Here is a 26093-nt window from a genome sequence, read left to right as displayed (position 1 = left end):
ACTAAGGTTGACCATCAGCTAAACTTACGCCAATAAAAAGACTCTGTGCCATCCGAGGAAGTTGGGTCCGTTGTGAGCAGAAGTAATTGCCATGTTCTGGTGAAAGGAGGCCAATGTGTCATATCTTCCATTCTGGATAACATATACAACACTATAAATGTGGCTTCAAATAGAAAGAAACATAATGACCTGATACATGATACTGTGTTGAAAGTAAACATTAATTCGCCAATTTATACAAATGGTGTGAAAGGTCTCGCAATAATATTGTATTAAAACGCGATTCCATTTTGTTTTTCTCCTAATTACAAATCGTTTCGAATACAATGATATCGCGATCATTTGTTCCACAGCAACAAATTAATTTCCGATATTGTTTAAAGGGACTTAATCGCTAAAAAATCATGTAATAAAAGATAAAAAGAATTATAGGACTAAAATTAATTGTAAAAGTTGTGTACTTTGTGTTAATAACAATATTTAAAAGTTTGTATAACAATTTTGTTCAAAATGGAGAAAAACTGAAAATAAATAGGAACGACCTAGTCACTATTTCATATTATTATCTTTCGGCGAGTGTAAACAACCCCTTTGTGCATGCGCGACGCGTGAACATTCCAAACATCCGATCGAAGGAAATCTCATCTGTCTAATGGACATATCTGCTATCGACTGAAAACACAAATTTATCGACTAAAACGTTCCCGATTCCGAACTCAAAGATGCACTCGGTTCTTTCCGTTGTAAACAGTCAATGCCGACAGATACAATTTCTTGTTGTGTTTGGCGATATTTTAACGTTGATAAACATTGCCAATAGTTCAAATTAAATGATGTAATTTTGAAAACTTTCTAATTTCAGGTATAAGAACGTTTGTAGGAAGTCAAAAACCCTAAGAAATCTATGTAAATCTAATGATTTAGTAACTTTAAATAAGTTTGTAGTTCTTAAAAAAAACCACCATATTTCTATACAAACAATACGCCCAAATAACTCAATAGAACATTATCGCATGTTTCTTTTGAACTGTATGGTTTAATAAATGCATTTTAGTTATAAAAATTACCAGGTAAAATGTACATCGGTCAGTTCACGTCACTATGCAAAAGAGAGCCACAGATTCAGATTTTACAAACATAGAGCAAAGAAGAAGAAAGGAGATACCTAAACCATGCGGCTTATGTGGTACATTACACTGAAAGCATCGATGAGAAGAAAATTATAAAGAAAATGAGAATATCATAATACCTGCTTCAAGGCATTAAATGCTTGGAATAGCGCTGCTCTTTGCTGGGTTGAAAGTCTTCTTATTTCCTGTCTGATCCGAAGTACTCCCGTTTGGCGCTTACGACGTTTTGAAGCATACTTCCGGACAAGCGAGCTGACCCAGGCTACTTCCTCTGATGTGATATTTGAATAATATCTCAGATGAATTGTTGATGCCAAAAAACTTTGCACGCACGAGTGCATGATTCCAGCAGCAGGGTAATCCTCAATACTCATGTTCCTTGTTTCCATTTCCAAACAGTTGAAAAAGCCTTTATCAATGGGTTCGGCTTCGATGTACGCATGACTGAGGCCAAACAGGAGAAGCAATCCAAGGCAGGAAGCCAGAAAAGGTGGGGAAACTTCCATCTAAGATAAATATCACAGAAAAATAATTTCTACCGTTAAAACAGTATTGAGACAATTTTTTAAATGTATATATTTATATAAACTTGTTCCTTTACCAAGCAAAAACTAACTTTAGACCGATGCAAAATATACACTCAAGAATCTGGTACAAGAAACACACATTTACTTATATCAAATTCACATTGTTAAACTAGCATGTAGACTTGACGTTAACAGACGGAAATCGGAACGAAAGTTAAAAAAAATCAGTAGTATTTATTTTTCTTTGTGTTTAAGGTATACATTGCTACCTTTTTAGATCCATAATTCATCAAAGGTAAACAGTCATACAGAAACTCCATTAAATTTATCTATCACGTTAAATGTAGGTTTATTGTTTAACAGTGTTTTACAAGATATTGTATGAAAAGACTAGTTGATGAAGGCTAATATATTTCAGTAACGATGTGTTGTAAGCTTATATAATTACGACATTCTTAAACAACGTAATTAAGAGAGCAAAGTTTTAATAATATTGTCTCAATCACTGAAGATTCGTCATTAACAATATGGAATACATGACATAAAAATAGCAGGTAATGAATATAACAACATTGATATTATCAAGCTTGTAATTAAGCTTACAATGCTGAAATGATGTGTTTGACATGACCTAATAACTTGTCACCTAGTAAATGACGTTTTGTGGCAAATTGCTCTAATATATAATAATAAACATAATTTTGACAGGTTGTTTTATATTCCAATTATTAAATATCATAACAAGTTCAGAAGTGGATTATGAAGTACATGTATATATATATATATAAATATAAAGTTTTTATTAAGAATACGTTATAAATAAAAAAAAATGACGAAGTAAAAATATTGATGTTTTTATCCAATATAAATATAACATACATGTAAATAAATATAATCATAAACCCTACCTTTTGCACTGTGTGATGCTCAGTTTTTCGGATCTAAGGATGTTTTAGAGGTGTCTTCACTGGCACAGTGATATTTATAGGCGGCCCAACATCGCCCTTATAACTGTACAAGGAACATGTACGATTTTTTACCACAAAGGTGAAATCATAAAAACACGGAAAAATGTGATTCCCTACTACGTATAAAGTCGTCTAGCGTTATGCTGACGTCACAGGAAGTATACTTCGTTCTCTAGGTTAAAATGAATTATCAAAGAATGTTTTATCAAAGTAGAAAGTGTATCTGTAATTTATTAAGTGCGATGTGTTTGATAATATCTGAGAGGTACACATGTTGTTTGCATGTTTCGTGGTATTATGATTTATGGGTTTACTCACAAAATCTGCTAAAAATGATGTTTAAAACGACATTATGAATTAATAACCAATTGCATCTCTTGGTCTTATGACCCTTAGACTTTTATAGTTACATGTATATGAGCGAAAAGATGTCGGATGCCGTTAAAAGTAATATTTCTATCATTAAATCTGCTGCTTCACTGACCCAAAGACTTGATAAATGGACACTATATAATTAAGTTTATCGTCAGCCATCATCGAGCTAACTGACCTGAAGGCTGTGATAGGTTTATCTTTATTAATGCATTGAAAAGTAACTTTTAAAAAGAACATATCCACTGGTTAATGTAATAATTAATGTTATTTCTAATTAGATATGTGCCGTAATTTTCATACTCACGAATAAAATAGAGTTTTTTAATATTTTATTCACCACCAAAAATCACCAATATTTTGAAAACAGTACTTACAATGCACAGGTTTGAACCGTACAATTACAAATATGAGCTGAAAATGGTAATTAACAGTACTGCCATAATTCAGTGTATTTATATCTACTGTGCAGTGAAATGAATATATAGGATTAGACTATGACATCACGTTGTGGTCGACAATTTCATTTCACATTTCTACAGTATCATTAATATTGTGAAATGATTTTTTCTTATATATTTCCATCTAAACACACAAGACATAAAACAAGAATTTTATACTGCGTAAATTGTGTGTTGTATCTAATGTTTATAAGGCATAATACATGTTTGTCTGCCCATTTGAATCCTTTTCACAACTTAATGCGTCACACCTGATGGTTTTCAATACAATGCGGAAAGAAAATTAGCATCTTGGATGAGGTACTAAAACCATTTTATTATGCAGCATACTGTAAGTCTGTTACAACTCTGAATTTGTGTAATGTATATAATAATATTGTCGTTTAATTAGCTCTTTGATTGCAGATGCGAATCTTTCACACGAAATATTTTAAATGTCGGTATGCGAAAATATTTTTATATCAATGCACACTGCTTTTTATTGCCTACAGAAGCAAAACTATTTCTTCATGTACGTTTTTATATTCGTTAATTTCATCTGGAAGCCATAATATTGAGATAAATTTATATTTATTTTATTTATAATTCTTTATTAAAATTATTCTGAATCTTTAGTTTATGTAAATCGTCCATATACAGGAAAATATTTATAACACTGCTGTTGATTAGATATCATTTTATTCGTTATTTAGTTAATCAAAAGTTAGTTAAGACATTTGTAGGACATACCTAACAGTTAGTGCTGCCTTATATTTAGCGCTTCATAACATTCTCTACTAAAACGTATGGATATTCAAAAAGTTTCTTTAAAGATCTTCAAATTGAAAGACGTTATGGAAACTATTATTTATAATTACCAGATATTTATTTTTACAGGGAACTACTTAAACTATATACATTGTACTAAAGGTATTACTTCATGTATATGGTTTTCTGTGACCTTTTGTAACGCCCATCTATTATGAGTTAATCAAATTACAATGCTAATCCATTCGTCTAAAGGTGGTTGATATACATTTTTAATTTGTTTTGTGGTCAAATTAATGATGCATTGTTTAGGTAAAACAATATAAAATTATTTCCGTAAACTTGGAGGGATTTTTTTCTAGAATGTACGCGACCGCCAGATAGATTGATGGATATGAAAACGCCTACATGATATGGCATGGCGTATATCCATAAATAACGATAAAATACTTGTCACTGTGAAACGTCTTTAAATAAAGTGGTTGCATCTCAGCTACAAAAGCTGTGACATACTCTTTTAATATTTCTCAATTAATACGTTTTATTATTTGCACCTGCCTTAAGTTAACAACCGTTCTCTGACTGTAATGCTAGCATGTCAGTCGCTACATGAAACTAGGAATCAAACATATTTTAAGGAGTTACACTTTCTGACAAATAACCAATTTACAGTAATAGTGTTCATTACTTACAAATGCAAAACGACGGAATAAAATTACTGCAGTCGGAACATCAATCTCTAATGAAAAAAAACTACAGCAAAAAGAAAACCAAATGTTCCTCAGTGCAGACATCCTCTGTTAGTTATAAACGTGACATCCTATCGCAAAGGGAAAGACATCCTAATATGGCTCTGATATCGACTGTAAAACATTTTTCTAATCTTCTTAAATGTGGCACACCTCTGTGTTGTCAAAATGTTTTATAGTTATAAAACTTATAAGTTATCGGATAGAATGGGACACATATCATTTAACCGAAATTAGTTACAAATTTATGACAGAAATCATTGTTACCCAGTAATGCTACTGTGAAATCATGTATTAACAATGGTCAATTGAAGTCTTTATCTTGGTACTGAGGCTTTCGTGATGTGCTCCTGAATTCAAGAAGAAAACATAATTGTGAAAGAGGGAATTAATAATTGTGAAAGAATTGTTGCAATACACTGGTTAGTAGAGTCGACGACTTTAAAAGCACACTTTTACCTGTTCTTGTATGTTATTCGTGTAGTAATAGTAACAGACCAATAAAGACTTACACAGAGAATAACTTTATTTCAGTCAAACCTTATCAACCCAACGTTAGTGATGTCGACACAAGAGTTCTCTATATGTGTGTAATGTATTATTCTCACAAAAAATCAACTAATTGCTAATATCTTAAGCATTTATTGATACATGTGTCGACATACAGTTAAAGGAACGATTAAGATAAGTTAATTATCGCATTAAACTATTGTTCTGTATTACTTGGTAAAAACAAAACAAAACAAATATTAACATATACCACGGTTTTGTGACATCATTGAAAATCCCCATCGTATAGCAATACGATTCAGCAGATACAATAGTACGCTATACACACACCCAAACCTTATTCCCATAAGGCACACACACAAATAAAAACAAATATCCACCTTACTCTTAAGATAGGATAATGCACCCTGAGAAATAAAACACTTATACAAGTGCGAATGCAGTAGTTCTAGACATAACCTGCTTTACTCGACTGGCGTGATTGCGGCCTACAAGACGTTGCTATCAATTTGTAATGCTGGAATGAAAGTTAATTTTTGTATTGCACACACTGGCTACGGTTGACATTTGCGGGCAGGTCTCAGTGATAGCAACTATTCCAACTTTCACGGTTTATTACCGATATAAACACAATTGTCAATAAACCTTTAGACTGTAGTCTACTTGGTAGCTATCAGTTATTGATGTCACAGGTGTTAATGAAGTTAATAAAAGTTATATAATAAATTATGTAATGGATGAATTATAAAACAATAATTTAATTTCATATGCTACACTCATTTCGACTGGTTAGATTGAAGTTATTTTTCCATAGACCGAAATAATTGTACGTCATGTATACAAAACGGTTTCGCAAGGATTTTAAACACGGCAAAGTCATTGGCCAAACTGATTATTGGATAAGATATCACTGCGCCACAATTCAATTTGTTTTATTGTGAAGGTAAGTAAGATTATGGAAATGTATGCCTAATTAGTACCTGAGTGAGTTATCTGAATAAATTATTAGCATCATTCTCAATATATTTTTGAGGTATGAAGTCATAGACAAAAAACGGAAAGACATCTTTTATAGATGCGAAGCGTCTATAAAGAATGTCCTTCCGTTTTTTGTCTAAGACTTCATAACCCCAAAAGATATTGAGAATAATGCTTAATTAGTCTCTGATATGTTGATGTTTAATTAAGCAACTGAGCTAACTTTCTGTAACGTCTCGTACAACAGCGAATCATAAACTAACATAATCTTATTTATTTGATACTTCAGTATGGTATATTCATTTACTTAAAAATTACACAATATTTCATCAATTTGTAGATACACATTACACATTTTGTTTTTATCCGTTTTCCCTAACACTTTTAGTCGTTTTTACGAAAACCGATTGGGATCATTTTGGTGTAACTTTTGCGTAATAACGCTTAAGCGCGGAAAATATATATATTTCATTGTTTCAGCATCGACAGCCACAACTTTGGCATCTATACCCATGATACATGTACCCATGATGTCCGAAATGCTGAAGTTCGCTCAAAATGAATATTTCAATCTGAAAACTGTTTCCGACTTGTTAATTACAATCGCTGTAGATACCGCTTTAGGATTGATTTGGGTATACTAGCTTTATTTAGCACTGCTAAAAATTATATTTCAGATTGGGATACACTACATTCAAGATAAAATCAACCAAATCATTGTATTTCATTGTGAATTAATAGAAAATGTAGTAAACAGTGTATCATTAGGGCTTTTCATCTATGGGTGAAAGACCTATTGTTTTTGGTCTGTTTTTATTCTTCTTCTACATCCAAAGTTGTATACACAGGATTTCCGTCATGATAAGAAATATGCCAATAAACATGTCACCATATTGTATGGCATGAGTTGAAGGTGTAACAACAGCATTTATATATTGGTCAAGAATCCGATATTGCCGATATGACCTCATTTCCGTTTTTACACTTTTGTCAATGTCTCGTTAAAGGCTTGACTAATTTCTTTCTGTTTTGGATATATTACGTACCATCAAAATTAAACAAACAACTAATGTAAATATATTCTGTAAAACGTCAACTGCCGGGTAAAAATAAGGGTCACAGTTCAAATGGTTTTCGAAAAAAATCATGAAAAATCTCCTTTTCAAGTTCTGGAAGGCGTAGAGACCTGTTATTGGGCATATAAAATGATGAGATGAATGACTACCAAATTTGTTAATATGAATGACTTTGTGCTTATGTAATTAATTCCTTGTTAGGGAAAAGTCCGCCAAATTGTTCAAATTGTTATTTACGCAATAACGCCACAGTTTCGCGTAATAACGCCAAAGTTTCGCGTAATAACGCCAGTTTCGCGTAATAACGCAAAATTTTCGCGTAAAAACGCCAACATTTCGCGTGATAACGTGAAATTTCTTCTTCTGCAAAATGAGCCCAATCGGCTTTCCTAGGGTTTTTTACCATATCATTCGCAGTTTTTTAATACTATCTCAATCAAATATATTATGTGTTATGGAATATATCAACTTAAGGCAAGTCATGACGTGTCATTATGCCTTGTTATACTCTGTTCCAAGAACATTAACTTTGACCCTACTCCATAATGTTGTATATTCCTTGAGTTGTGGGTATTCATAACTCTGTGCGTGTTTCGCTGACGCTGGACCCCAGTGATGAGACGGCTTACATGCATTTTTTATTCTCTGAAATGAACAAAGATAAAATTATAAACAACTACGAGATTTCAATGATAATATCAATAATGAATACATGTAATAACATTTTGATAAAACCTGCGTCTTTGTATAACTTTGAACCAGTTTGTCTTATTTTCGCATGTACTCATTGAGTTAAATGTATTCATAAAACAAACATATTGTATATTTTTGTGATATGCTTATATATCAAAGTTTTCGCAAATCTCTTCGATGTCCTATTTAACTCGATGAGGATGATGTCTCTTAAAAAGGAAATAAAATAACGACAGCATACTTGTACTAAACACATTAACAATTAGGCTGTATCTCTTTTCTATTTTGTCAGCGATACAAATGACGAAATGCTTAGCATCAAAACCCTAATAGCATATCTATGAAATAGTTATAACGAAAATGGAGTTTTATTTTCAAAATTTTTGTGTCAATGATTTGTTTATGCAAAATATGAACGAACAATTTAAATCACATTAAAAATTTGTTTTATCATTCATAGCGACTTCATGAAAAACCAATTCATCCTAAAATATTGATAATTGGACGGAAATTAAGGAATGAATTCAGCATTGTATAAATTGAGCACAATTCAAAAGAATGAAAACCCGTCAGTGTCTTAAGGAACAATGAAACAGTTCATTATATAATAATTACGAAAGAACAAAATACGTCTGGCATCAAAACGCTAAATTACGCGACGTATACCAACCTGTGTGATTGTACTACCAGGGCTTCTCCTGATGGCTACAATAGCAATGGCCACGACAGGTACTAACGGGACTAGGCCTATTACAACGCCTATAGCGGTGGCATAGGCGGGGTACTTATAGGAACCGTAGGATGGAGCTTCGTATGTACCGAAGGCGAACACAAACACAAACTACAAATTAAAAATTATAATAGTGGAAAAGGTTGTGTACAGTTAAATATTTGCCACCAAAAATAAATGTAATCATTTTATTTAGGATTAAATTGTCTTCCCGGTGGTTTTATCGAGGGATAGCGTTCAGTGAAAATGTACAATATCAGGCATGCCTTGCTGTTTGTGTTTTAATTTCAGAGTAGGATAGTACAGTGCAATCAGATGATGGATTTTACTATACGCTAGCAATATCTACATTTGGTATAAAAGGTACGCCATCTCACGAGCGTGTATACGTATTAAACAAATATATGGATACTTTGGGTCAATTTACTGCAATTGATATAAAAGCTATTGTTACATGAACGAATAACAGAAAGGAGAAACCAGCAGCTAAATTCAAAACACAATTTAATTATATATACAATATTATACAGAGATGGTTTACAATATCTAAAGTAATTGGTGGTGGTACAAGACTAGTACGATGATTTAAAGTGTTACTTATCTGTATGCGAATGTCCTGGTATAATCCTTGATCCTTCCAGGTTTCAAATTAACAATAATCACAAATCCACAAGGAAATTGAATGTCCACCGATGATTTGTAAAGTTCCAGGCAATATGAATAAATCCACACAAAGTGTTGTAATAATCCACAGATAAAGTCACAATAGCTCTCCCAATAGAATCTTATATGGCGCTGTACAATTCTTGATATGTCTTATTACAGGTCTCATTACAGTTCTGATTAGCCTTGGACAGCTGGAGTATATATAGCTAAACCGTAATTCAAGAATATTGGAGAACCTTCAACTTCTAGAAATATCTAACTAAAAGCAGTAAACAGATAAACACACATAACTTTCTGGAAATAGATCATTCTAGATCTCTACTTAAAATCAACATGTTTACAAACATATTTGTTTATACATGATTATATTCTAGAAAGTTCTATAACCTAAATCAATGATATGACCTTCATAGCATGTATTGATAAAAAAAGCTATAGGAGTTATCTCCCTTATCTCATAACTACATGTATTTAGTGTCATACATAACACACCCCTCCTTAAAGAAAAGAAAGTTTTCTTGAAAAGGAAACTTTCTTGACATATCAAGTAATATTTAAATCCTTGATAAAGCATCTGCTAGAATATTGTCTTTCCCTTTGATATGTTTGATGTCAAGATTGTATTCTTGCAAAGTCAAACTCCACCTGAGAATTCTTTGGTTTTTGTTTTTCATTTTCCCAATGAATGTCAAAGGGTTGTGGTCGGTGAAGACCAACACAGGCACAACTGTAGTGCAGAGATACACATCAAATTGGTTCAAGGCCAAAATCAACGCTAAACATTCTTTCTCAATGGTGGAATAATTTCTCTGGTGTTTGTCAAACTTTTTCGAGAAATAACAAATTGGATGGTCAATTTGTTCAGTACCTTCTTGCATCAAAACAGCACCAACACCTACATCACTGGCGTCAACAAACAGTTTAAACTGTTTATTAAAATCTGGAGCAGTCAGAACTGGTGAGTTTGATAGTATGGCTTTCAATTTCTCAAATGCAGACTTACATTTGTCTGACCAAACAAATTTGACATTTTTCTTTAACAAAGCAGTAAGTGGAGCTGCTATAACAGAGAAATTTTGACAAAATTTTCTGTAGTATCCAGCCATACCAAGAAACCTCATCAGCTCTCTCTTGCCTCCAGGAGCTGGAAAATCTATAATTGATTCTACTTTGGCCTGAACAGGTTTAACCTGCCCCTGTCCTACAACATGGCCTAAAAATTCAACAGTTGCATGACAAAATTCACATTTCAATAAGTTTACAGTCAATTTCATGGTAGTGAGTCTTTCGAAGAATTCACGAATCCCGCGTAGATGGTCTTCCCACGTGTCGTGGTAGTTGATGACGTCATCAATGTATCCATCACAGCCTTCCAGGTCTGATATCACGCTGTTAAGAAGACGTTGAAATGTTGCCGGGCCATTCTTCATACCAAATGGCATAACTTTGTACTGGTACAAACCTTGCGAGGTTACAAATGCCGACACTTCTTTAGCTCTTTCTGTTAATGGCACCTGCCAATATCCTTTCAACAGGTCAAACTTGCTTACGTACTTGGCTTTGCCAACTTTGTCAATACACGAGTCAATCCTTGGAATTGGATAAGAGTCTGTTTTACTGACAGAGTTTACTTTTCTGAAGTCAGTACAGAACCGGTATGTCTTGTCTGGCTTTGGTACCAGAACACATGGAGAGCTCCATTCACTTTTGCTTGGTTCAATAATATCATTGTCCAACATGTATTGAATTTCTTTCTTTAAGTGTTCTTCTTTCAAAGGATTGACACGGTAAGGATGTTGCTTGACAGGTGGCGCATCGCCTACATCCACGTCGTGATAGATAGCATCTGTTTTGCCTGGTGTATCCGGAAACAAATGTTTATACTCAAGTATCAAATCTTTAAGTTCATTGCGTTCCTTTTCCGATAGATGACATAGTTTCTTGTCCAAGTTCGCGAGCACATCTGAATTCCTTAACTTAACACCACAGTCTAAACCTACATCTTGTACACCACCATCTAAGTCTAATTTACAAATATCAGCTGTACTTTCACTTTGTGATGGTACAGAGGCCAAAGTAGCAATAGGTTGAGAGGTCTTGCTCTCTTCTCTATCTACATATTCCTTAAGCATATTAACATGACATAATTGAGTTTTCTTGCGCCTCCCTGGAGTTTGTACAATGTAGTTAACATCATCGACCTTTTTCTCAACAACATAAGGTCCAAAATATCTAGCTTGCAAAGGCTGACCCGGTATTGGTAATAGGGCCAAAATTTTGTCACCTGGATCAAAACTTCTTGCACGGGCATCTTTATCATACCATGTTTTCATTTTGGTTTGAGTAACGGCCAAATTTTCTTTTGCCAGTTCACATGCCCTTGTCAACCTTTGCTTAAAGTTAGACACATAATCTAAGAGATTCACTTTAGAATCTTCGTCCAAAATTTTGTCTTTCAAAATTTTCAAAGGACCACGTACAGTATGTCCAAACACAAGTTCAAAGGGACTGAAGCCAAGAGATTCTTGTACAGATTCTCTAACGCCAAACAACAACATGTGTATACCTTCGTCCCAATCTCTTTTGTTTTCAAAACAATAAGATCTTATCATATTCTTCAATGTCTGATGAAAACGTTCTAAAGCACCCTGAGACTCTGGATGATAAGCACTAGACTTATACTGCTTGATCTGGAGCTGGTACATGACTTGTTGAAAAATACCAGACATGAAATTCGAACCTTGGTCCGATTGGACAGCTTTTGGAAGACCAACCAGTGTAAAGAATTTAACCAAAGCCTTGACTATGTTAGGGGCTTTAATATTCCTGAGTGGAATGGCTTCAGGAAAGCGTGTGGAAGCACACATAATAGTTAAAAGATACTCATTCCCAGACTTAGTTTTGGGTAGAGGACCTACACAGTCTATAATGACTCTACTAAATGGTTCCTCAAATGCTGGAATCGGGTGCAAAGGTGCAACAGGGATTTTCTGATTAGGTTTCCCTACCACCTGACAAGTATGACAAGACCTACAAAAATCAGCCACATCCCGTTTCAACTTGGGCCAAAAGAAGTTATCTAAGATCCTGTTATAAGTCTTGGTCACACCTAGATGCCCTGCCATAGGTACGTCATGAGACAAACTTAGAATATCTTGCCTATACCTCGGTGGGACAACTATTTGATTGACAACCTTCCAGTCTTCCTCGGGAGACACATCAGGGGGGCGCCACTTGCGCATCAACACACCTGACTGACGGAAGTAACAAACCGGGACTTTCTCAGCCTCTTCCTCACTCAAAGCCCGATCACACAATAAGGAGATTTCAGGATCTTTCTCCTGTTCTACTATAAGCTCCTCTCTAGACAAAGATGATTTACTCATCATGTCAGACAAAGAAGTACCCTTGTTAGGAACAACTCTATCACTATCAAAGTCTACAGGATTGCTCAAAAGATCACACTTGCTCCCGACATCCTCTATATCATGAGCCAAGAAAGTGTCACCTAACCCTGGACTATAATGATCCTCAACTACTGCAACATCAGAAACCTTCTTACTCATTGAACGAGTTACAGCACAAGAAGGGAAAATACCAGGAAATTCCTGTTGAATAGTCTCAGCATCATCTGTTTTATCTGGAATACTGGACACTAAGGGATCTACCCTAACTTTCTCTCCAGCCAAGTCATTGCCTAAAATGAGCGACACGCCCTCAATGGGAAGTTCCGGTCTAACACCAATGGTGACAGGCCCAGTAACCAAATCTGACTTTAAATAAACACAATGGAGAGGCACATTAACAAAACCTAACTCTACACCTTGAAGCAAAACACTACTACCAGATGAGGTCTCCTCAGACAAAGGCACTACGCCATCTAATATCAAAGAATGAGAAGCCCCAGTATCTCGCAAAATCTTCACAGGTTTCAAGTTGGTAATATCACTAGTAAGTGAAACAAAACCTTCAGAAATGAAGGGAGAGTACTTCTCCAAGACACTATCAGACTCTGAGCTCTTAATCTCAACAGACACTTTAGAATCTTCCACAATATCACTAAGTTTCTGACTAGGCTTTGACATAGCTAACACAGAAGGAACTGACTGTTTACGCCTTTGCTCCTTACGCTGGAGAGAATAACATTCAGACATAACATGCCCTACTTTCTTGCAGTAATTACAAACAGGACCAGAAGGAGACCCCACACCTACCCTATCATCTGTTTTAGAAGCAGACTTAGTTTTATCACCTAATTTAGGTTTGTCGTTGGAAGGGCCACTAAAGGTTGGGTTCCTAGGCTGACCAAATTTACTAGTACCTGTGGTACTGTTTTTGTCTTGAGAACTGTTTTTAACAAATGAGCCTTTGTGGGTGAGAGCGTAATCATCAGCCATTGTAGCTGCTTCACTAAAGGGTTTCAACTTTTCTCTCATCTAAATGAGTTTTTATGTTTGTGTGGACACAACGTTTAAACTCCTCTATCAACAATAATTGCCTCAATTTACCGAAATCCTCATCAATTTCTTTAGAATCACACCACCTATTAAATAATTGTTCCTTTTCTCTGGCAAATTCTACATGAGTTTGTTCATCTCTCTTTCTCGAGTTTCGAAATTTCTGGCGGTAAGCCTCAGGAACTAACTCATAAACTTTCAAAATAGCTTTCTTGACTACTTGGTAATTTGAAATCTCATCTACAGATAAAGAAGAATAAATGTATCTAGCTTTACCAATCAAGACACTCTGAAGAAGCATTGTAAGCTTATCTTCAGGCCATTTCATACTGTCAGCTATTTTCTCAAAATGCAGAAAATACTTGTCAACTTCTTTCTCTTGAAAAGGAGGAACTAACCTAATGTTTCTACTGACATCAAAACCTCTGTTTCCTTGTAAACCCCTAAAAGTTGGATTACTTGAACTGTCTTGAGAAGCTAGTTCTAATTCTTTAATTCTAAGTTCTGTTTCAGCTTGAATTTTTTGCTTCTCTAGCTCTAACATCTGATCTCTCTCTCTTTTTCTTTTAATTCTTTCTCAATTTCTTTTTCTCTTAACTCCTTTTCTATTTCTCTTTCTCTCATTTCTTTCTCTTTATCTATTTCCATTTGTCTTAGTTTCATTTCATGTTCAAGTTCCATTTGTCTAATTTGAATTTCTGAACTGACTGTTTCCTCTATACTATCTAATGCACTAGAGTCAAATTTGCCATTGTCAACAAAATATCTTATAATTACATTCCTAATTTCAGCTTTCCTCAAATTAGTTTTGATAGTAAGGCCTAAATGTTTACCCAATAACAGTAAATCCTTCTTACTAACTTTCAAAAGAACTTCCAGGGATGGCGCTTTAACAAACTGTTCTACCTGCATAGTAGTCATATTTATCTAGCTGTTGGTTTCAAATGTAAACTCAAAGTTTGTACACAAATTTTGAAAATTTCTTAATTAATTTTTCAAAGTTAGATTTCACAAATTGAATATCGATCCCGGACGAGCCCCCAATTCCTGTTACATGAACGAATAACAGAAAGGAGAAACCAGCAGCTAAATTCAAAACACAATTTAATTATATATACAATATTATACAGAGATGGTTTACAATATCTAAAGTAATTGGTGGTGGTACAAGACTAGTACGATGATTTAAAGTGTTACTTATCTGTATGCGAATGTCCTGGTATAATCCTTGATCCTTCCAGGTTTCAAATTAACAATAATCACAAATCCACAAGGAAATTGAATGTCCACCGATGATTTGTAAAGTTCCAGGCAATATGAATAAATCCACACAAAGTATTGTAATAATCCACAGATAAAGTCACAATAGCTCTCCCAATAGAATCTTATATGGCGCTGTACAATTCTTGATATGTCTTATTACAGGTCTCATTACAGTTCTGATTAGCCTTGGACAGCTGGAGTATATATAGCTAAACCGTAATTCAAGAATATTGGAGAACCTTCTACTTCTAGAAATATCTAACTAAAAACAGTAAACAAGTAAACACACATAACTTTCTGGAAATAGATCATTCTAGATCTCTACTTAAAATCAACATGTTTACAAACATATTTGTTTATACATGATTATATTCTAGAAAGTTCTATAACCTAAATCAATGATATGACCTTCATAGCATGTATTGATAAAAAAAGCTATAGGAGTTATCTCCCTTATCTCATAACTACATGTATTTAGTGTCATACATAACACTATAAATATATTAGATTGGGTTAGGTATTTACTTACCAATAGTGCAACTGGCGCTACAAATACAATAGCAATCCTCATCACGACAGGGATCCCATATCCAATCATCATAGTGACGTCACGTGAGAACCTTTCTGTTCCTAAAATAAAAGATGCTAGTGTTTATTTGCTTATATTGTTTAACGTCCTATAAGCAGACAAAGACAGTTCCAACACATAGAGGGTATATGGTTAACTGGTGTTGATTTTGGTGTGGCATCCGGCAAAAAAAGATATTTGATCTTTTTATAGCTTATATAATTTGAGTTACATGGAAATATGAAATTAATCTACTGTAAGTAATGTATTCAACGCCAGGTTACTCAGAACAAATGTAAGAAATAATATTTTTGTTGTGAACAAAAGTTGAGCGCAAATACACGGAAACCATTATTTACAAGATTATAGGAAGGACAAGCTGCTGTCACAAAATTGTAAAATACGACGTGAGTTACCTACCGTATATCCAACCGACGATGAGAAGCTCTATAAAACCAAAAATCGGAATAGATAGTCCTATATACCAATCCATTAGCTGGAAAACGTACATACCGCCCTGTGATATCAAAGAAACAAGCTTGGATATCAAATTTACAGCTCCTCTCAACCCTTACAATTACAGAACAATTCCGTAAAAAGCTAAAATAGTTATTTCGAAGTTTTGATTTTGTTTTGAATTCTTCTGTTAAACAGAAATAAAATCACATATCCATGCGATATCAAGGAGTCAAAATATTACATGTCGCAAAAAGTGCGAAGGTCGATCATTAATATATTGACAATTTAAAACCTTAAAATATTCATTTTCTAAAGGACAGGAATTGTCATTGTCATTATGTACACATCATATTGGAAAGGCTTAATTTTCAAATTATAATGCAAGAAAAGAATAATTACGATTTACATTTACTTGGTGTATTATACTATAAATATTTCATATTTATTCAAGAACATATATTATTAAGAATTTTATGTATCCGAGAACATATATCATGAATATTCTTATTTACCTGAGAACATAAAATTAGTCCAAATGAAAGCCAGATAACGCATACTAAAGCATGTATTACGGTGCGCCTCCTCCTTAGCGAAGGGAACTGGTCCAGTAGGGCGGTCACTATTGTCTCCATGTGTGAAAACTAAAACCATTTTACAACTGTTAATGTACTGGATAGTTTGTATCTGTATGGGACAACATCTAACAACGAACACTCCAGACATTGTATTTGCATAGTCATACATGATAATGGTCTGAAAATAAAAGGGTTCTTTTGGGAAAATGTATCTTTGATATGTCATATGCATGCCAGCTCAAAACACTTAATTTTATAGTCAGTCATTAATGGAAATAACTAGTAATTGGTGGGATGAATTTTAGGTAGAATACTTACGCTGGAATAACTAATTATGTGTATATATATATATTCCTCATGCTCTAATATAATTTGTATATATTGCAAATAAGATCTTACCTGAGTATCCAACCCAACACTAAGCAGCATCAGGAAAAACAGCACGGCCCATAGATTTGGTAGGGGAAGCTGAGCTAGTGCTTCTGGGTAGGCCATGAAAACTAAGCCAGGACCTACAGCGTAAATGTTAAAAAGTGCTTAAAATGCTCTAATAATTATTAAAAGGAGATATTTCTGATGAAATATGCCTTATATACGCTAGAGCTAGAATTCAACTCTAAAATATATATATTCTGCTTTGTTTTCATGAGACCGACATTTTACAATATATGATCAATAACATCCATATAGACTTTATAGCACATTTGAACATACGCACGGTTTTGGATATATATTTATCTGTAATATTTTTGCATATGTCACTAGTGTAATATGACCTGGAGCAATTTTCATTGGCTGGAAATGTATTGTGACGTCAAGACAGAGACAAAAAAATGACGTAAAGCAAAATGGCGTGACGTCAGAATTTTGAGGATGGCGGGACAAAATGGCGGACACCGCTGGGTTTTCGCAATACATCTTAACGTGAGAATTTCAAAATGTAGGTTCATGTAGATATGTGATAGAAAGTATCTTAATTTTTTGTTAAAGCTCGCAAAAATAAAAAATAAAAAACTTTTACGACTTGTATGTCAATCCAACGGTAACGAACACGATACGATTATTACCTGACGTGAAAACCTCTGGTATTGTCATTCCATTCTTCTCAGCCATATATCCAATAACACCAAACACGACGAAGCCACCGAATATACTGGTACCTTCACATATAAATGTCAGCAGGATAGAATCCCTGTCAAAAATGAACATAATTCTGTAAGTCCTAGGTTATATACGTTGTCTTCAAAACAAACACACAAAGATTTTTTTTCATTCGCTCAACGAAATCAACTATGCTTGGTTGCTTGAAAAGATAGTTAATGCAGTGTCAGTAACAATTAGAAGTCACTATAACGAAGCAGGTTAAGTTCCTAAATATAATACAAACTTCAGCCAAAGAGGTATTATAAAATTCAATAAGGAGCCCAAACTGTGATCATGATAAGCATTGAAACAATATTATGTAAATGAGTAAATTTCAAAGGGAAAAAAAATCGATGTTTATGAACATTAAGACGAAAACATATATTCCTAAACTTTAAAAGAGACATTTCATAGATACTGGGGATGTTTTAAAGGTCTGTACCTGAAACAATTGTTGTTGAACTTGTTATAACTAGCCAGTGTGATAATTGGTCCCCATGCAGGACACAGAGAGTAAAACACTTGAATTGCAGCTTCTAACCATACCTGAAAAGGATTAAAACATATCAAAGTATCGTCTGTCTGTCTGTCTGTATAGACCAAAATATCACAATCTGATTCAAATACACCTGCTTAATCTCACTCTGTTCCATAGAGGATCTGACAGCATATCAGTTCTGCTCATGTTTTGATGAATATTATACTCCCTATGCTTCAGATCAGATGCATTTACTCCATCTAGTTACAATTTCTGAAAACTTCATTTCGTCACAGCATGCAAATTCATTACTATTACACACAGTAACAATTATTTTAGCAGCTCTTGCCTATTATTCGCCTCCGTCAAGACATCGTGAGAAGCATTTCGGTTTGTCAATTTGAAAGATGCAATAGAATGAGATTATAATAATGTTATTTTGTTTTTTTTTTCAATATCGCAGCTTGATCACATTTGGACAATAATTAATTACATACCTGCATTAATCTTAATGCAGAACTTCATAACTGGTTATATCACACCTTGCTATCAATACAAAAATAAATAGAAAATTAGCTGCAAACAGTTTCTTTGACAACTATTCATTCCCAACATATCATATACATCTTATCGAATGTAATTTGATCGATTTAGAGCTACCTGAAGATCTCCGAGCCTTTGTAAGTCAGGAGTGATATAATATAATATCCCTTCCTTGGCTCCTGGTAGGAACAATGCCCTGATGAGTAACACAGTGAGAAGGACGTATGGCAGGACGGCGGTGACGTAAACAACCTATAAGGGAGTATAGATAGGGATTTAAACGAGATACAGCCTGTAATGTTACACAAGAGGAAATAGAAATGGTTACTCGTACGGAATCATAGAATGGTGAAATCTAAAAATATAAAGTAAAACTTTCTAGCTATTACAGTTATGAAACTTGTAAAATAATCGGCATTGAACTATGTACTCGAATGTGTGTCAATAGCTTTATATAACGAAATATAAGAATGCACGTCAATGACAACAGTGTAGATGACTTTAAAAACAACTATTTATATTAAACATTTACCGAACATCAGTTCAGTTCCCTCTTTCAAATTTCAACGCGTTTGTAAATGTATCTAACAAAATACCTATTCCCCCCAAAAAAACTTACTTCGTTTGAAACATAGTTCATGAATTTAAATGCTAGTTACAAAGCAATAATAAGTATGTCACCTTCCCTGATGTCCGAATGCCTTTTACTAGACACAGGAAGAGGATACCCCAGGCAGCTAGATAACATACTGCAAGATGCCAAGGAATCCCTCCAATGCCTTCTAAACCTGGCGATATATCCAACAGACCACGCCTAAAATTGACAAAATTGTTACCTCCAATCAAAGTGGTGTATTGCTCTATGGTACACCATCACAGCTTGGTGATGATATCTCTCTTTTTTCTCATGCGTTGATCTCATTTTACAGAAACATGTACATGTATGTATCATAAAGAAGTTTAAAATAAAATTCAGAGTTGTTTTCCGTCTGTGTTTTGTAGTCAAATGATTCACCGATTGATCGTGTCTCATAGTTTCATATTGTATATATACAAATAAGTCTAAAAGGATAGATTGAATTAGTTCTTTTCGTTTCATTTTTATTGCATATTTCTAGCTACATTTCTTGCTAATATTTTTTTGATTATGTATAGTACAATACATTACAAATGATGCAAATATATCATACAGATGTGTGATTTTTCTTCTTTTAGAAAATACTTAATCGGCCGATGGTGGCAACGCGACGAAACCTGTAGTATTAATTATACTATATCATCGACATACTTATTTAAATGGTAAACCATTATAACTCTACAAACTTATTTAAATGGTAAACCATTATAACTCTACAAACTTATTTAAATGGTAAACCATTATAACTCTACAAACTTATTTAAATGGTAAACCATTATAACTCTACAAACTTATTTAAATGGTAAACCATTATAACTCTACAAACTTATTTAAATGGTAAACCATTATAACTCTACAAACTTATTTAAATGGTAAACCATTATAACTCTACAAACTTATTTAAATGGTAAACCATTATAACTCTACAAACTTATTTAAATGGTAAACCATTATAACTCTACAAACTTACTGCCAAAATTCCTCTTCTGATGTTATGCCTTTCACATGCAGAGCTGATACATTATTGTCACTCTCTGGAAAGCTGGAAACGTTTGTGAGATATAGTTCAGTGTAATTAACAACGTGAGCATGTGCGAGGGTTGTTCCATTGTCTGTGAGGGTGGTCCTCTCGGTGATACAGTTTGCAGTGTTCCACTTATTATCACAGGTTCGCCAGGGAAGAGGACTTATGAAGCTATAACCAAGGTAATAAAGCGTCCAGGCGATGATGATTGTGTAATAAGAACTAACTATTAATAGAGCAAGGAGAACACCTGCCCCAATACCTGAAATGTAAATACATTAAACTTAACCTCAGATAATGCATGGCAAATATTGTGTAAATTTGCTATTTGTTACACATCAAAACAAAGGTGTTTAATTGAAAACATGATTTCTGCAAGAAAAACAAAATCAAGTCAAACACCCTAGAATAATCAATTTTGAAAAATTAACTTTACATTGAATCTTTTAAAAACTTGTTATTGATTTTTCAGCTTATCATTTACTATTATGTCTGGTGTGTAAATATGATAAAGATGAATGTCGTTTAAAGGGAACAAAAACAGTTGTCTATTTAGTCATGTTGCTGAAACTGGTGCTATTGTTTCTAAGACAGTTGTGTACGTGGGTTTTCCATTGGAAGAATCTACATTATCTCGATAAATCCGTACTCGGTACATTACAATAGTCAAACCTTTCAGGAGTGGACATAGTTCCCAGGCATGTAGAGCTGTTCGGCCAGTAAACTGACCAATGGCCATGTCAACAAAGTACATCGGCAGTCCGCAGAGTACAAGAAAGACCAGAAATGCAATCAAAAAAGTACCTTAAAATTGAAAAGATAATGATTCAGTTATAGAGCCTAACGAATCCCCATATCCATAACATAAATATAGCAATATCATAACAGAAGATTTATCATATAAAAGCAAATGAAACACACAATCTGATCAAAGTAAGATGTTACACGGCTTCGTGGCAATGAAGGCGAGTCATCCACACCTCCACCGCATACTGTCTTTGATAGGCCATGTTTATCTTCATGTATGGTATATGTTACTTCCAATGGTGTTTTTATTGTTGAATAGCAAACGGTAAAGTTGGAATAAAAGCAGCAATAAGGATGTCATTGTCTTTAATAAAGTTGTTGGTTCTATACCGTTATGATTTTTTTCTGGTTGTTCACACCTATTCTGCACATTCTGTGATGTTTTGAGGCTAAAACGATTATATTTTCAATTCCAATAAAGTTGTGAATTCTGCACGTGTGTTCCCGGTGACAGTAGTGAAATATCTAAGCTAATTAGATAATTCCTTCGTGCATAAATCTCTATTTGTTACTTTTTGTTATTTTGTGTTTTCTGTATACGTTATGAAACTCTCTAACAACGATTTTACAGATAAGCGATTTCACTTTGACAACATGGCTACATGCGAGTTGGCATGTTCTTAAGTATGTAGTCTTATGGTAAGGACATTTGAATTTGAATGACCTTGATTTGATTGAATAATTCATTCGTTTGAAGTTTGAATATTGATTTTTTTTTAGTTTTTAAAGCCACACTATACGTAACTATCAACAAAATTCAAGTTAAATTTGACTCCAATATTGTTAGTATTTGTAGATGTAGTTGAAATTAAGATTTATTAAAGAATCATTATAATGCTTTTTTAATAACTTTGGTACAACAGTTGTTGAAAGTCGATACATGTAAACATGCCTTCATTTTAAACTAGTCGCCATAGAAGCTACGATTATTGCCGAACGGAAGTCGGAAAGTTCATGACCCGTTTTCGGAAGAGTTCGGACAGACGTTACGTAGGTATGGTAGTCACATGACGTTCTCGGCAACGACGTTACCATGTCGGCTAACTTCGGCTTGTTTGACTAAGTGGGACCCACCTAGCGATGTTTAATATTTATTTGAATTTTATCAAAACATTCCGAATCATAATCACTGATCTTGACTTCGATATAGTCCTGTCCCTGCATGATTTACAACAGGATTTTTTTCAACATTCTTCTAAATGATGAAAAAAATAAGAAAGATACGGATTTTTGGGGCTTTAAAGTTTAAACTAAAACAATTAATAGCCTCATCAACTTTATATTGCCATGTTATATTCAAGGACAAAGAAGTAATCCCAACAGTGTATATTTTAAAATTCATGACGTCACAATGCCATGAAGTAGAGTTCTGCGGGATTATGTAGTCGAGTCATTCTTCTTGCATTTCTATTTCATTTCCATGAAGATAGTGTAAATAATGATATGGAAATAGGTATATTTCAGTCTAGCAAGACATGCAAACATAAACCAGATTTTTTTCTCCTGTACAAATGTACCTACTAATGTTGCATATTTTCAGACGCCATATCAAGCTAGCAATGATTATTCAACCACCTCGTTTTCCACATAGACATATATGATAATTTATCACTAATTTAAATAAAAATGGAATTATAACATTTTATACAATCCCCAGAAATTTTATAATTTTAACCGTGTCCGTTCCACTCATATTTTATATAAATCTATTCATAATGGAGTTTAAACAGTGGGGTATTTCAGATTTGCGGTCGTTCTTTTATCACATAGTTTCCCATCAGTGTGTACTAAATGTTCCTTTCTTTACTCTTTTCGTTTTTATTTTTGAGTTTCCAAATTAAAAATTAAAAATGCAATGTTTTGTTTATACATATACCAAAAGATATGAGGACCATGGACCTTAACAGTTATCTGGCAATTAGCATTAATAACATAGCGACAGTATAAAGTAGTGGTTAACAATTAAGACAGTACAACAGAATCCTTGTTTGAAGCTGCAAGTTTCCATAACATCTTAGACATAGACTTTGACCTTTTAAAGATATAGGTAATGGCCTTTCACTTGAACAAATTTCATTCTAGTCTGCTACCGGCCCAATCTCCGTATCAGAGCTAGTATGCCTCTATGTTACTCACAATAAGTCGTTTAAAGATCTTAGCCTATTTGACCTCTTTAACCTTGAATGTTGGTCAAGGTCAGTCATTTAAACAAACTTCGTAGCCTTTATCACAGCATGTTACAAGTAATATATTTTTTATTAAAAAAAATATATTACCCAAGACATGTAAACACTGGAGGGCTGCCAAGGTTGGGGCCTTGGGGTTAGCCCACAATATAAATCATGTAATATCAGGACTCTATGCCGCTTACTTATAGTACTCAGAAAAAGTTTTACGATTTCAGCTTATTTGACCCCTGTGGCCTTGAATGAAAGTCCTTAATCCCAGCATCCCGCAGACCAAATATAAGGTAAGGTGTCTAAGCCTCTTTGTTATTCACAATAAGAGGAGGTTAAAGATTTTAGCCTTCCATGTGACCTTGAATGGCGATTAAGGTCATTCGTTTGGGCAAACTCGGTAGCCCTTTATCCAAATATGCTACAGGCTTAATACCAGATTTCTATGCCTCTTAGCCTTTTTGACCCCTGTGACCTATAATGGTCAAGGTCATTCGTTTGAACAAACTTGCTAGCTCTTCATGCCAGCGTGTTGCAGGCCCAATATGAGCACCCTTGACTTTCGGTTATGGAGAAAAGTCGTTTGAATGAAATGTTTATGTCTGGCGCTCGGCAGACGCCGACGGACGAAGCATGATGAATATAGGCCATCCTGACTCTTCGGGTAAGATGACCTTTTAAAAATTACTACCGATAACGTTTATCAAATAACTCTAAATATAAGTTATTGGAAGTTTTATATCGAACTCAGATGTTCTGCTTACAGACCAGCCTTCTCTGATGTACCAAGACAAATGTTTAATTAAATATTCTTTAACAGAAATGTTGTGCTGTTGTAAATGTCAACTTCCCTTTCTTTACTGTATACATAGTACATAGTCGATAAATAATTATTTTATGTATGCAAAGATATTTTCATTTTACGGAGATACAACGCAAAACCAGTGTGTAGTCTGAATAAATCGCGAAGAGTTTAAAGTTATATGCATATACGTCATAGCTGGGCGAGATTTTTTTTTCCAGTAATCTATTAAAACCATCCGGTTTGACGAACATAAGCTGTGTAAATCATTCATGCATAGACACAACTGTATGGTGCCTTATAAATATAAATCCCAACACAAAGTTTGAGTACTGTAAACATGATTTATCTATATTAATTAAGATGAAAATATGTCTGCAGGATACTTTACACTGCCAAACAATAGTGTAAAATGAAATTGTAGACCACAACTTGGCTTCATCATATGTACTGAATTTACTGCACTGTAGATATCAAAATACTAATTTTGTCAGTACTACCAAAATGAAAAGTCCTTTTTGATTCGTCAGTATGAACACAATGCCACATATAACTTTAAGGATGCGATAACACACTGTGGTGTTTGTGTTTTGGCTTCCCTGAAATTTAAGCTTCAAAAATCCTGTATACAAAAGGCATTGAGTGCCTGTATTGCTCATCAGCCAAGAGTAGCGATTTGAAGGAATAACCACTACATCTTCGTATTAGGCCCAGCTCCTCCTGCCCTGGGCAAGGATGTTTACTTACTCGGTTTTCCCTCCCCAAAGAAGAAGCGATTCAAACTATTTGTAGGACAAAATGGGCGGACGCCGCGCAGTGGCATTAGCCACAGCATCGTTCGGGAGCGAATTAACTAGAGGCTATCTAACTATTGACTGTTGTTATTATCTGTTATCTGTGAACAATGCTCACCATTTGAACAAAAAATGGTGTTTAATTATATGTCTAATTAACACACAGAAAATATAATATGAATATGGGAAATGTATCACATATGTTTTCCGTTGCGAAACATACACATTTTGCTGTCGTATCAGGGCGGCGTCTTTGTGTTTTTATTGGATGTTAATATAATTCTTTAGCTAATAGAATCGCATTACATACAAGATGAAATCATATGGTGATAAAACCTATTGTAAAATTGTCATTGTTGTATCTTGAATTTTTCATATATCTTATATTTAATTACTTTAAAATTTGTTAGTGAGTGTATTACGAAGGTCAGTCTCGCAGTTTCAGATAAATGTATCACAACTCATGAGATCACAGGACAGACATGTCTTGGGCAGGAATGATAAATATATATATATATCAGTATTAAAAGGTGAAATTCCACAAAATATTTTACCTCCTCCATTCCTCATACAGAGGTAAGGAAACCTCCAAATATTGCCTAGTCCCACACAGTACCCAATCAAAGACAGCAGCGACTCCGCCTTATTTGTCCAGGTTTCGCGTTCATTGCTATCAACAGACTTCTTGCTGTCGGTGAGAGAAACATTTTCACATTTTTCCATTTCATAAACTTCTGTTCCTGTATCGTTTGGTTTCAT

General features: G+C 34.1%; 2 protein-coding genes across 3 annotated transcripts in view; both read right to left on the bottom strand.

The window, feature by feature from the left end:
- LOC138315638 (uncharacterized) overlaps window positions 1-8076 on the bottom strand; it is a 10513-nt gene extending 2437 nt beyond the window's left edge. The window contains exons 1-4 of one of the 2 annotated variants that reach the window (XM_069256810.1): window positions 8058-8076; window positions 2566-2668; window positions 1250-1636; window positions 29-132 (exon numbers count right to left, since the gene is read on the bottom strand). In XM_069256810.1, coding sequence (XP_069112911.1) covers window positions 29-132; window positions 1250-1636 — 491 coding nt within the window. In that variant the 5' untranslated portion in view covers window positions 2566-2668; window positions 8058-8076. Of the gene's footprint in view, window positions 1-28; window positions 164-1249; window positions 1637-2565; window positions 2669-8057 lie in introns of those variants that run through there. The other variant, XM_069256811.1, reaches the window with a different exon arrangement.
- Window positions 5468-26093, bottom strand: LOC138316655 (sodium- and chloride-dependent glycine transporter 2-like). Its single transcript, XM_069258328.1, has 12 exons — window positions 25889-26093; window positions 20701-21016; window positions 19775-19907; window positions 19211-19345; window positions 18515-18618; window positions 17997-18121; window positions 17329-17441; window positions 16867-16995; window positions 16316-16412; window positions 15857-15957; window positions 8882-9052; window positions 5468-8163 (listed from the first exon to the last, which is right to left on the bottom strand). Exons 1-12 carry the CDS (start codon window positions 26091-26093, stop codon window positions 8011-8013), a joined length of 1782 nt encoding a protein of 593 aa, XP_069114429.1. The 3' UTR covers window positions 5468-8010.

The sequence above is a fragment of the Argopecten irradians genome, chromosome 2, assembly GCF_041381155.1.
Source record: "Argopecten irradians isolate NY chromosome 2, Ai_NY, whole genome shotgun sequence".
Classification (NCBI taxonomy): domain Eukaryota; kingdom Metazoa; phylum Mollusca; class Bivalvia; order Pectinida; family Pectinidae; genus Argopecten; species Argopecten irradians.
Note: the sequence above shows the minus strand (reverse complement) of the source record. Positions and strands in the feature narration are given on the sequence as shown.

What these genes read in the sequence shown, in the direction of transcription:
- LOC138316655 (XM_069258328.1), bottom strand. Translation starts at nt 26,093, where the DNA reads ATGAAACCAAACGATACAGGAACAGAAGTTTATGAAATGGAAAAATGT. An exon ending in CTGTATGAGGAATGGAGGAG is followed by an intron (nt 21,017 to 25,888) that starts GTAAAATATTTT and finishes TTTACATTTCAG; the next exon opens with GTATTGGGGCAGGTGTTCTC. An exon ending in AAAGGCTCGGAGATCTTCAG is followed by an intron (nt 18,619 to 19,210) that starts GTAGCTCTAAAT and finishes AATCCTTTTCAG; the next exon opens with GTATGGTTAGAAGCTGCAAT.